The sequence below is a fragment of the Eurytemora carolleeae genome, unplaced genomic scaffold, assembly GCF_000591075.1.
Source record: "Eurytemora carolleeae unplaced genomic scaffold, Eaff_2.0 scaffold1150, whole genome shotgun sequence".
Taxonomy (NCBI): Eukaryota; Metazoa; Arthropoda; class Copepoda; order Calanoida; family Temoridae; genus Eurytemora; species Eurytemora carolleeae.
In genome coordinates, this window is record NW_019397169.1 from 21,604 (window position 1) to 36,257 (window position 14,654).

A 14,654-nucleotide genomic window follows, 5' to 3' on the forward strand; every position below is an offset into this window, starting at 1 on the left:
ACTATGCAGATTCAAAACATATCAGTTCAGTAAATTAACAGTATCACAATTTACTATGTAGTTTCAGGACATATCAGTTCAGTAGATAAAACGTATCACAATTTACTATGCAGTTTCAGAACATATCAGTTCAGTAAATAAACAGTATCATAATTCATTATGTAGTTTCAGGACATATCAGTTCAGTAAATAAACAGTATCACAATTTACTATGTAGTTTCAGAACATATCAGTTCAGTAAATACACAGTATCACAATTTACTATGTAGTTTTAGGACATATCAGTTCAGTAAATAAACAGTATCACAAGTTACTATGTAGTTTTAGGACATATCAGTTCAGTAAATAAACAGTATCACAAGTTACTATGCAGTTTCAGGACATATCAGTTCAGTAAATAAAAAGTATCACAATTTACTATGTAGTTTCAGGACATATCAGTTCAGTAAATAAACAGTATCACAATTAATTATGCAGTTTCAGAATATATCAGTTCAGTAAATAAACAGTATCACAATTTACTATGTAGTTTCAGGAGATATCAGTTCAGTAAATAAACAGTATCACAATTAATTATGCAGTTTCAGAACATATCAGTTCAGTAAATAAACAGTATCACAATTTACTATGTAGTTTCAGAACATATCAGTTCAGTAAATAAACAGTATCACAATTTACTATGTAGTTTTAGGACATATCAGTTCAGTAAATAAACAGTATCACAAGTTACTATGTAGTTTCAGAACATATCAGTTCAGTAAATAAAACGTATCACAATTTACTATGCAGTTTCAGGACATATCAGTTCAGTAAAAAAACGTATCACAATTAATTATGTAGTTTCAATACATATCAGTTCAGTAAATACACAGTATCACAATTTACTATGTATTTTCAGAACATATCAGTTCAGTAAATACACAGTATCACAATTTACTATGTAGTTTCAGGACATATCAGTTCAGTAAATACACAGTATCACAATGTACTATGTAGTTTCAGGACATATCAGCTCAGTAAATAAAACATATCACAATTTACTATGTAATTTCAGGACATATCAGTTCAGTAAATGAACAGTATCACAATTTACTATGTAGTTTCAGGACATATCAGTTCAGTAAATAAAACATATCACAATTTACTATGTAATTTCAGGACATATCAGTTAGTAAATAAAACGTATCACAATTTACTATGTAGTTTCAGATCAGTTAGTAAATAAAACGTATCACAATTTACTATGTAGTTTCAGGACATATCAGTTCAGTAAATAAACAGTATCACAATTCATTATGTAGTTTCAGGACATATCAGTTCAGTAAATAAACATTATCATAATTCATTATGTAGTTTTAGGACATATCAGTTCAGTAAATAAACAGTACCACAATTTACTATGTAGTTTTAGGACATATCAGTTCAGTAAATACACAGTATCACAATTTACTATGTAGTTTCTGGACATATCAGTTCAGTAAATTAACAGTATCACAATTTACTATGTAGTTTCAGGACATATCAGTTCAGTAAATAAAATGTATCACAATTTACTATGTAATTTCAGGACATATCAGTTCAGTAAATAAACATTATCACAATTTACTATGTAGTTTCAGGACATATCAGTTTAGTAAAGAAACAGTATCACAATTTACTATGTAGTTTCAGGACATATCAGTTCAGTAAATAAAACGTATCACAATTTACTATGTAGTTTCAGGACATATCAGTTCAGTAAATAAAAAGTATCACAATTTACTATGTAGTTTCAGGACATATCAGTTCAGTAAATAAAACGTATCACAATTTACTTTGTAGTTTCTGGACATATCAGTTCAGTAAATAAAACGTATCACAATTTACTATGTAGTTTCAGAACATATCAGTTCAGTAAATACACAGTATCACAATTTACTATGTAGTTTCAGGACATATCAGTTCAGTAAATAAACAGTATCACAATTCATTATGTAGTTTCAGGACATATCAGTTCAGTAAATAAACATTATCATAATTCATTTTGTAGTTTTAGGACATATCAGTTCAGTAAATAAACAGTACCACAATTTACTATGTAGTTTTAGGACATATCAGTTCAGTAAATAAACAGTATCATAATTCATAAACAGTATCATAATTCATTATGTAGTTTCAGAACATATCAGTTCAGTAAATAAACATATCACAATTAATTATGTAGTTTCAGGACATATCAGTTCAGTAAATAAACAGTACCACAATTTACAATGTAGTTTTAGGACATATCAGTTCAGTGAATAACGCGTATCACAATTAATTATGTAGTTTCAGAACATATCAGTTCAGTAAATAAACAGTATCACAATTAATTATGTAGTTTCAGGACATATCAGTTCAGTAAATAGACAGTATCACAATTTACTATGTAGTTTCAGGACATATCAGTTCAGTAAATAAACAGTATCACAATTTACTATGTAGTTTCAGAACATATCAGTTCAGTAAATAAACAGTATCACTATTAATTATGTAGTTTCAGAACATATCAGTTCAGTAAATAAACATATCACAATTAGTTATGTAGTTTCAGGACATATCAGTTCAGTAAATAAACAGTATCACTATTAATTATGTAGTTTCAGGACATATCAGTTCAGTAAATAAACAGTATCACAATTAATTATGTAGTTTCAGGACATATCAGTTCAGTAAATATACAGTATCACAATTTACTATGTAGTTTCAGGACATATCAGTTCAGTAAATAAACAGTATCACAATTAATTATGTAGTTTCAGGACATATCAGTTCAGTAAATAAACATTATCCCAATTTACTATGTAGTTTCAGGACATATCAGTTCAGTAAATAAACAGTATCACAATTTACTATGTAGTTTCAGGACATATCAGTTCAGTAAATAAACAGTATCACAATTTACTATGTAGTTTCAGGACATATCAGTTCAGTAAATACATTTACTTTCCAACCTTTATTTGAGAAATTTTGACAAAATTTTATTGATTACTTAGCTCAAACTTTTATTTTCTAATACATATATCTTTGCAATCTGGTGTTTTAGACTTTTCTGATTTTACATTATAAAAATGATCAAATCGTCAAGTTTTAAATTTGCTAAAATAGATTCAGTGTTCAGTTTCTTTCGCTCATTTTCTTTGGCTTGAATAATAATTGGGTGTAAAGTGGGATTTTACGGGGTGAATGTTAAAGCATCGTTAGAGAATAGATAAGGTAGTATATGTGGGGAGGGAGGGGTATAGGCGCGTGTGAATCTATATAAAGAGCTCCGTGAGTTGATATCTCCAGTCCAAGCGTATACACAAGGACAGGCGTATATAAAGGTATACAATATTCACACAGAGATATATAGTGAAACTCATAAAATTGTAGAATAGGAAGACGACTGTTAAATCATTATTTTTTTATTATTATTATTTGTGCAGAAACTTTGATTTTTTTATTCATATATCTTTGCAATCCAATGTCGTAAGAAGTTTAAAGAAGTTTAAAAAAATGTTCGGAATTTTTTCTTTTAAAAAAAAGAAGAAATTATCTCTTCAACCCCCCCCCCCCCAAATGTATTTATTTCTTTTAAACTCTTCGATGAATCATTCAGTTTTTAAACACCGAAAAATATGTCTATTGACCAGTGTCTCCCCAACCTATAGTACTGATGAGGACATCAAAGAAATGTCGAAATATATTTACTGAAAAAGTTGTCTCCATCGTTTATTTCTAATCTGGTTCGGTTCAACCTTCCACTAACTATATGTTTTTATCACTGAATAAAGTCTGAAGGGTACAGTTGTGAATCCTTATTGTCACACTTTAACCAGAAGGCGACTGGGAAATACGTTCCCCTCAAGACATCATGTTTAAGATTATTTCTGAATAATTTGATGGTTTGTGTTTGGACTAGACAAATATTCAATAATAGATAAATATACAATTACAAATAGTAAAAATATTTTAACAAAAGAGATAGGACACAGGCGAGTGTACAGGGGGGGGGGCCGGGGGCAGTAGTCATCTGCCCCCCTGAGCATCCCAGGAGGGGGGGGGGGGCACATTTAATAGCGTACTTTTGAAAGGACGTACGTTCATGTGACAAACATTCTAGACTTAAAACATAAAATATGTAAAATATAGCTGTTTCTGTTCAATTTTATTAAAATATAGCTGTTTCTGTTCAATTTTATTAAAATATAGCTGTTTTTGTTCAATTTTATTAAAATATAGCTGTTTCTGTTCAATTTTATTAAAATATAGCTGTTTATGTTCAATTTTATTAAAATATAGCTGTTTCTGTTCAATTTTATTAAAATATAGCTGTTTTTGTTCAATTTTGTTAAAATATAGCTGTTTCTGTTCAATTTTATTTGTGGTTTCTCTAAAAACCAACTTGCGCATTTCTTACTTCAGAAACACTTTTAAAGCCAAGAAAACGAAGATATCGTTCGCATTATTGATCACATTAAAGTTTCAAGAGTAGTGTTGTTAACTGCACATAATGAAGGTCTCTTTAGTTCGTTTAAACCCCTTAATTTGCCTATTTTACGGGGGATATAATAAACCAGACCTATTAAAGGAAACACAAGGTTAAGTATACTTCGAACTAGATTAGGGACCGGAAGTTTGGACACTTGACTGTAAAAAAGTAAAGTAAAAAGCTGGCAACAATTCAGTTCGCCAATTGCACCCATCTTTCTCAACCCTTTCTTGACTTTTCTTTACTATTGCCATACGTTAAAAGATACGAAAAATTTGGATTTTAATGTGTTTGAACTTAAAAAAAAATAGCGATCAAATAGTGTGTCTCTAAAATGCGTCCTGGCTGTGCGTCGCCAATGTGATCCTCAATGATTGTCCTTATTGCACAATGAGCGTCCTTGTTTGCATCCCCCATTTTCATTCCCAAAGTGCGCCCTTAGTATGCGTCCTTAGTGTACTTTCCCAATTTGCGTCCCCAATGTACATTCACAATGTGCGTCCTTTTATGCGTCCTTAGTGTGCGTCCCCAAAGTACATTACCAATGTGCGTCCTTAGTTTGCATCCCCCATTTTCATTCCCAAAGTGCGTCCTTAGTATGCGTCCTCAGTGTACATTTCCAATGTGCGTCCTTAGTTTGCGTCCCCAATGTACATTCCCAAAGTGAGTGTACATTCCCAATGTGAGTCCCAAATGAACATTCAAAATTTGCGTCCTTTTATGCGTCCTTAGTGTTCGTCCCCAATGTGTACCCTTGTCTTCATTATTATTGCATCTTCATAATTGCTTCATATCATAAATGCGTCAGAAGTGCGTCTTATGTTGAAATAAGTCTAACCAAGAAATAATAATAAAGTTCCTGATATTTAGTAAAAAACCTTAATACAATACACCATAAAACATAAATGTTTGCAAATTTTTTAATATAATCTCCATAATTATGAATTACCGACATAAGAATAATTAATAGTACAGTTTGTGTATCACTGCTTTTTAATTGTAGTTGGTTAACCGCAGTTACAGCCAGTTAAATTGGTTTTCATGCAGTCTTGCTTCCACATTTCAATATTTTTAGAACATGCAAAAATTCATTTTATTGAAAGCCAACAAAATAATATTGAGCTTAGATAAAATGTTATTATATGTGACTATATAATTTAAAGATGCTAAAATCTTGTGACTCTTTTAAATAAAGGTTCACTTGAAATTGTGTTGACAGTCCCTTTAAGAAGACCAAAACCTGTTATTGAAAGATCATTTTCATAAAATTGCACTCTAAAATTTTTCTTGAATTGAGTCTTTGTCGCAAACTTTTATAATTTTATAATCCATTTGTATCCCAATGTCGTAGACCTTAGATATTTCAAACAATTTTTTAGATTAAAAAGTTTAAGTTAGTAATATCAAAGGTTACCACCATCAGGTTGCAAATATATAGGAATTTGACATTTTGATGCTATTTAAATTTACAGTGAAGACGTGCAAGTAGACATAAATGTTAATTGCTTAATCATGATTAGTTTTATTTATATGAACAGCTGTTAAGGGACTGGGTCCTAAATTAAATATATCCTTTATCTGAAAAATAACCTTAATTTATCAGACATTTAGACAATTAATATTTTATGTTTAGATTTAGAATTTTCAGATTTTTTTCGAAAAAAAAACTATACATTTTTTTGTCCAGGCCAGCCATGACCCGGTTCCCAATTCTCCCCCTAGCACTCTGCACCATAACATTAACCTCGGTCCTCGGCCTCCCCCTAGCTGACCCAAAACCAGAGGATGACCTCGCCCCCAGCGATTCAAGCCTCCACTATGCGTACGGTCGGGCGTACGGCTACCAGGCGGCACCATACGGCGGTCATGTCGGTGGGTACGAACACAGCTACGGTCACCACACCGTAGATGACGGCTATGGAGGATATGGAGGCTACGGACACGGGTACGGGCACGGCGGTTATGTAGACCATCATGCTCATGGTAAGATTTTTTTTTAAATATAAAATTTTGGATTTAAACCCGTCGGCGCTCAGCCAACTTGCCTGTCATAGCCTCAGCGCTTGGTCCATAAATTGCCAATTTGCTCATATGTCGTTGGACCCTGAGTCGTTTATTTTATGGTCGTTTGTGAACCGTATAAATATATATTTTTTAATAATAAAAATGTAAAAGTTCTCCAACCCCTTCAGTTTATAATTGTTGCTCATGTCTGTATTAATTCTTGTTAATACTGCTCTAAAACTAAAACTACTTGTTTAGTATGAGAATGAAAACGCAAAAACACATTATTGTTTTCTACCGTTCATGCTATTACAGATATAAATGTGTATTTAAAAAGCTATTAGTTCTTTTTCCGTTAATAAATATAGTAAGGTAATAAAATTAAATAGCTTTAACACCTTAACATTCTGAAAACACAGTCAAAAATAAGTAATCTTTTTCAAATAAGTCTTTTAAAATAAGTGAATAAGTTTGAAGTGTAGAAAAAAGATGACTTGATGCAAAGAAAAACCTTTGTAATGTTCACTTTTTACTTTGTCGAGGTAAATCCTTAATTTTAATTCAAAATTAAGAAGTTTAGATAATAAGAGTAGGGGCGTTATAGGATTTAGCTAATAGGGGGAAGAATTGTTGACTTTAAAAGTCAATATGATAAAATAAAAGAGATCTAACGGTATTTCTAATCTTTATTTATAAAAAAACAAAAGGTTATGAAATATTTTCCCGAGTGGGGCTTAAATTGGCTGGTATAGAAATTAATAAAGAAACTATAGACGAATATCGGTTGGAAAGAGTTTGTAGAGCTTCATGATGGTGGTGCAGATCATCAATCTTGACGGCAGGATTTGGCAGGCTTACTTACAATCAGGCTTAGTCTTACACTGTTGACCCCCCCCTCCCCTCCCCGCCAACCTCATCACATTTAGATGAAGCTTCCCACCCCACCCCCTGGTTCCCTTCTGCACTTTTAATCCCCCCTACTTATCCATTTACAGCCCCTCTCCTCCTACTTTATTTAATGCATGTAAAAATTGTCTATTGAAAGAAATGAAGTCTTTGCTAAAAACTTTGATTTTCTAATCTCCATATCTTTCCAACCCAACAATGTTGTAGACCTTAAATATTTTAAACAATGTTAGAGGAATTAAATAGAATTTAATTTGGGGGAAAAAACTCAGCTCCTTTTTGTTAAAATTTTGATTGTTTTTTAAAATTGTGTTTTTTTTTAAATGTTTAACCCCAGAATATACTAACAATGTTTAACCCTAGGATACGGGCACCATGGATACGGAGGGGTGGGGTTCGGCCCCCATCTAAACTCTTACCACCATGGAGCAGCATACGGGCACGATCTGGTTGGTCCCTTCAGCCATCACGACGGTCCTTTCGGTCCTTTTGGGTTCTACGCTAACTTCTACCATCACTAAATACTAAATAATAGTTCACCAGTTAAAGGCGTAACTAGAAGGGGGCACTGGCTGCACCCCCCATTCACAAACTGGCCGAAGAGGAGCTGGTTACCACCTCCCCCTCACAAATGCCTAATTACGCCTTTTTTTACCAGTGGATTATATTTTAAATCTTTCTTTAATACGCTTTTATTTATCTTTTCGGGCATTCATTGAGTATTCTGTGTACCATGTACGCTGAACAGTGTACAGTGATGTATTGGGAATATGATGTACTGATACACTCTTCTCTTACTGTACTATTCAATTTAGTCCTTGTACCAAAAACAAGGGAAATGTGCAATATACTTCGTAGACAATCATTTTATTTAATAAATACTTATTTATAATTCTATAATTTTGTTTTTTTATATAGCTATAGGACTACTGAGTAATGAAGAACTAGAGGACTATAGGACTACAGAACTACTGAGTAATGAAGAACTATATGACTAGTGAGTAACGAAGGACTAAAAGGCTATTGAGTAATGAAGGGCTACATGACTGCTGAGCAATGAAGAACTATATGATTAGTGAGTAATGAAGAACTACATGACTACTGAGTAATGAAGGACTACAGAAATACTGAGTAATGAAAGACTACAAGACTACTGAGTAATGAAGGACTACAGGACTACTAAGTAATGAAGGACTACATGACTACAGGAGCTATGAACTACTGGACTGAAGAACTACAGGACTATAGGACTAATCTAGGCGTTTAGAGCGCTTCGCGCCCATCTTCTTTTCCATTTTTCATTTTTCATAAAATCTTATTAAAATTAAATGAGCAATATAAAAATCTGCAAAAAATTTTATTGTAAATCTGCCATAAATGTTATCAAAATATAACCCTAGAACTGTTAAGATTTCAAAAATGCAAATAATTGACTATTGACTCCATGTAGGGCCATAGGACTATAGAACTACATGTTGGGCCATAGGACTATAGAACTACATGTAGGGCCATAGGACTATATGACTACATGTAGGGCTATAGGACTATAGGACTACATGTAGGGCAATAGGACTATATGACTACATGTAGGGCTATTGAACTATATTGACTACATGTAGGGCTATAGGACTATAGAACTACATGTAGGGCTATAGGACTATACAACTACATGTAGGGCCACAGGACTATATGACTACATGTAGGGCTATAGGACTATAGGACTACATGAAGGGCAATAGGACTATAGGACTACATGTAGGGCTATTGAACTATATTGACTACATGTAAGGCAATAAGACTATAGGACTTCATGTAGGGCTATTGAACTATATTGACTACATGTAAGGCAATAAGACTATAGGACTACATGTAGGGCTATTGAACTATATTGACTACATGTAAGACTTCAGAACTAGAAAGTCCACAAGGTATATTATTGATCTAAAATATGATATTTAGTTTTGCTTGTCCAAGGGATGACAAGAAGCCCATCATCGAGCTAAACAAAGCTAAGAAGGTCAAGAAGGAGTCCAGATGTTTAATTGTTTTTTAACAACAGATATAATCAATAGTTCTCCTGTTCAAATATTTGGGGGGGTCCTACAACTTAGGGCCATATACAAGAATCTGTCCAGAGTATGGTTTATTTCATATTATTATTATAAAGATTTTAAGATATAAATACATATCTAAATGGTGTAGTATAAATTTGTTTAAATAAATTTTTGAAAATACAGGTTTCCTAAAGAAAAGAGAAAAATATGCAAAATTATGCACAAATAGACAACATTGATTTTTACTCATTACATTACATATATATCAAGGATTCGCCTATATGAAAATATGTTTGATAGTGTGTGGATTTGATTTATGTTACATTTTTTCTTCTGATTGATATAATTGCCAATTCTGCTATCTTTATGAGACCGTAGACATAATTTAATATTTTTATAGAGTCAGATGTCTGATTGGCAACAGTACCCATCAAAGCTTTGATTGTTCAAAAATGCAGGAGAAATCCATAATCTTCTCGTTGAAAATAAATTATTTTTAATGCGGGTTACTTGTGCATTTCTGCTTCAAAAACAAAGGGGAACTATTTCAGAATTTCAGTTTCCAAGCCAGTAAAATAGCCAAACCTCCTACATTATAAATCAGAAAAAGGTTGGATTCTTAAATCGATGAATGGTCACTATAATCCTTTTAAAGAGCCGTGAACGTTTATTTTCTCCTGTCATTCTCTAGTTCTTCATTAACGCATCCTTCCGCAGCTTTTCTATAACGTCATTGATCAACCAGATGTCAGATCTTTTGATTTTTGTCCTAAGGGAGTGTGCACAATATTCAAAAAGGGGGTTTAGGAACAATCATTTATACAATTTTTACTTCGTGACTTTTTAAAGGGACTGTAAGTGTAATTTCAAGTGATCCATCATGCATGCGCGTGCAGGCCCTTTAATGAGCAATTCCCAAAAGCTCAAAGTACATTTCAAAAGTGTTAACATTCAAACTAACGTTTACTTCATATTTGTTTAAATATTTTAATAGTATTCTAAGCAGCTACATAGTACATACATATTTAACCGGTTACTTTGCAGCTGTATTGATGTCTACGCGTATCTAGAATAATTCTTTTTTTAGTAAAAATGTGAAGTTAAAAACTCTGTTTGTTTGTTTGTTTGTCCGATCATAACGATTTGCATTAAAGGAATTGAGTCTTTGCCACAAACTCTGATTTTCTAATCCCTATATCTTTCCAACAAAATGTCGTAGACCTTTAATGTTTCAAACTATGAATTCTGATGGATCAAATGATTAAAGTCTTTAATATAAAAGGTTTACACCATCGGCTTGCTAAGATATAGGGATTAGCAAAGAATCAGTTCCTTTAAATTGGGTCAGTAGGACTACAGTAGGACTACAGTAGGACTACATTAGGACTACAGTAGGACTACAGTAGGACTACAGTAGGACTACAGTAGGACTACAGTAGGACTACAGAAGGACTACAGTAGGACTACAGTAGGACTACAAGATTCTAAGTTGAATTAGTTCACTTTTTAAAGTTTTTAAAGGGAAATTATCTAAAAATCGTAATTTACTACCAAGCGCTGGTAAAATTAAATAACAAACAAAAATTTTTAATTGGAAAGAGAAGATTCTCATTAAAATACCTATAAAAGACTTGAAAACTTAAAGTTTAAAAATAAACATATAAGAATTGGAAAGTACATATTTGAACAAATATTTAATTGAACATTTTTAAAGAACTAAAGATCTTTGTCAACAAGAACATTTTTGAAAAACCTTCCAAAGGCTAAAATTGTTATGAAAAATAAACTCGTTAAAAAATCTTTTTTGGCGTTAAAGTAAAAAAAACAGAGTAATTAATTTTCATAATATCTTAAGGATATACGTTGACAATTAAGAAAATACATGAGTATACTTGTTAATTAATTGCTTAGTCATGATTAGTATAGTTATTTGGTCAGCTACAGGGTGTCCCACAAACATGACAGTGTACGATTGAAAGACTAATAGGCCGATTTTAAGATTTTAACATTTTGAAATGAAAATACATTCAAATTGTATATTTACGTTGAAGAGGAGTGAAATATCATTAATTATATGTTGTATTGCATAAATAATAAATATTTGAATATCTAGGAAATCATGGGCACGCTTAGTGCCCCTGGCTAAGTGTAAAAAACCTTGAATATGTATATTTTCTGCATTTATAAATATATATATATATACATATATACAATTTTTTATCTTTCTCAGGAATCAGGGATTTCAGAAATTCAGAATTTAAAATAAGGTTTTTACAAACACTTGTAAATAAGTTTAAGATATATTTTAAGTGCTGCGTAAATTGAGGACGACTTTAACTCAACCATGGATTTGGAATCTCCCTGTCTTGATTATTTAACGGTTGCGTTGTTTCTCAAGGTTTATGTTTGACCGAGAGATGTACTCTGATAAATAGATAGTTATGTCTAGAGATAATATGCATCTAGAGATTTCTATAGATAGATGTATAGATACATCTAGAGATTTCTATAGTAAGATAGATGGAAAGATGATAGACCTAGAGATGTAACGCTGATAGATAGATCTAGAGATTTCTATAGATAGATAGATAGATACATATAGAGATTTCTGTAGATTGATAGATATATCTAGAGATTTCTATAGATAGATAGATAGATAAATATAGAAATATCTATATATACATAAAATATCAAGCACGAGAACAAATTATCATAAATCATGTCTCATGGATAGAAATAGGTGGTGAAAAGATATTTGGATAAATAGGTAATTTTTATAAAATAATAAAAATAATAATGCTAGAGAAATAATTTCGATTCAACGTTGATTTCATCGATACTTTCTTGGTTTATAGAAGAATTTTTGTTACATTTTCTGATTTATGAATTTCGAAAATCCTGTTTTGACATCTTAATCAGCGTATATTGTATATAAATTGACTAGTTGATGTATCTGTCTATCCAACCATGTATTTGGGTTTATCCTTGCTACTGGCTATATGTGTTGATAGATCTAGATGGATAGATAGATAGATAGATAGATAGATAGATAGATAGATAGATAGAAAGAAAGATAGATATATAGATAGATAGACAGATAGATAGATAGATAGATAGATAGATAGATAGATAGATAGATAGACATATAGATAGATACATAGTTAGATGTAAAGATATATAGATATAACAGGAACTCAAATAAAATAATGTACTGCAGTTTCTAAGCTTTGTTTTCAATCCTCCCAGAAATTGCAGTACATATATAGTTTACGGCAGTTTCTTTACAATTCCCTGAATACATTCATTTACTGTAATTAAAGACAAATGGTATAATTTAACGCAGGTTAAATTCCATGTGAACCGTTGACAACATTTAGATCAATTTTTGTTTAATTTTCCTCAAATTAATTAATATTCAATTTATCTAATTATATGTGAGATATCTGTATCTGTAATCTTATAATTAGATATATACATATTAATAATTCTAATATTAGATTCTAGGCTTTTAAGGTCTGTAAATAATTTTAGCTTTGGAAGGTCGGCCATTTTAAATCACGGTAAAATTTTGCCAGATTTTTCTTTTCCAATTGGCTCATTTTCAAAAAAATAAATTCCGACTATTTTCTAGCAATTTTTTGCCCAATCTTGATGTTTTATAAACCTTCCCTGGAGTCATGTGAGGTCCCACACAAAATTTGGGCCCGATCGGTTCAGCCGTTTTGACGTTAGTTGGACACAAACAGACAAAAAAACAGACGGATAAACAAAAGCATAGATGATCAAGTAGTAAATTAAAAGAATGTTTTTTGTTTTATTTTTTTTAAATGAGGTTTTGAGGTTTCAAACATTACTGATTTTAGATTTTACGCTTTTCATACCGAAATGATGTCTTTTAATTCAAATCTCCTCCTTTTAAAACTAATCTTATTTTAAAATTCATTTATTACCAAAAATGGTGAGTTCAAAAGCACATTAATTTTCAAACAATAATAAATCAAAAAGGAAAATGATAATTAATCAGTCGAAAGCTTTATCTATGCAATTAGTTTTTAATGAAATACAGAATTGTTGACTTTAAAAGTCAATATGATAAAATAAAAGAGATCTAACGGTATTTCTAATCTTTATTTATAAAAAAACAAAAGGTTATGAAATATTTTCCCGAGTGGGGCTTAAATTGGCTGGTATAGAAATTAATAAAGAAACTATAGACGAATATCGGTTGGAAAGAGTTTGTAGAGCTTCATGATGGTGGTGCAGATCATCAATCTTGACGGCAGGATTTGGCAGGCTTACTTACAATCAGGCTTAGTCTCAGGGAGAGAGATTGCGGACTTATCCTGTATACAGGATAATGGAAGGACGTCTGATATCCGCCCGGATCTCTGGAACATTGTGGAGCGCGGAAGCTAGGTGTAAGCAGTGTCTTCTGCACTTAGTTCTGTATCTGAATCATCATCACAAAGGAGCCAGGGTGGAGTTGTGGATGTCTTGAGTGTATGTGGCTGACTGCCGGGTGGAGCGGGAGCTAAGGTGAGCGGGGATTTGACACATGTGGTGTGCTTGCTTCCTGTGTACACACACATTTAGAGAATTAACGTCGGCATTTGAGTCGGAAAAATCGTCTTCCTTATATTTCGAATTTGTTTTAACAAGAATATTTAATGAATTTCATCAGATTTTAATGAATTCTTATAAATTCAATGAATTGTAATTAAGTCCTGGTTTGAATGAAATTCAATGCATTTAATGAATGTTAGTGAATTTTGATGAATTAAATAAGTTCTTTTTCACTCGGATAATATCAATGGATTTTAATGATATCGATATATTTTTAAGGCGTTCTATTTTCCATATTCTCGTCAATCCGCCAATTCCTCTATGTACAGCAATCATTACCTTTGCGGATTTTTTTTTTAATTTATGGGTTTCCAAGTATAATTACTTGCAATGATTTAGCGCAGAAAGAAAGAATTTTATAGTTGCATGGAATCATAAATAAAAGAAAACGTCTATGCAGTATAAATTCCGTACAATCGTTTCTAAAATCTAGACTCCGTTGTACGTAACCCTGTACAACAAACATAATAATAAATAATTTAATTGGAGACAAATAGCTTGGGTCTTTAATTAGATATATTGTATATTAATAGTAGTAAATAATAGAGAGGAGAAGAGAAGACAGGGGGGGGGGG

At 31.8% G+C, this 14,654-nt stretch overlaps 1 protein-coding gene across 1 annotated transcript; it reads left to right on the plus strand.

The window, feature by feature from the left end:
* Positions 1 to 3,307: 3,307 nt before the first annotated feature.
* On the plus strand, positions 3,308 to 8,296 carry LOC111712469 (keratin-associated protein 19-2). The gene is made up of 3 exons (XM_023487080.1): positions 3,308 to 3,344; positions 6,180 to 6,475; positions 7,766 to 8,296. The coding sequence occupies exons 2-3, from the start codon at positions 6,187 to 6,189 to the stop codon at positions 7,921 to 7,923; spliced, it is 447 nt and encodes a 148-aa protein (XP_023342848.1). The 5' UTR covers positions 3,308 to 3,344; positions 6,180 to 6,186; the 3' UTR covers positions 7,924 to 8,296.
* The last annotated feature ends 6,358 nt before the right edge of the window (positions 8,297 to 14,654 follow it).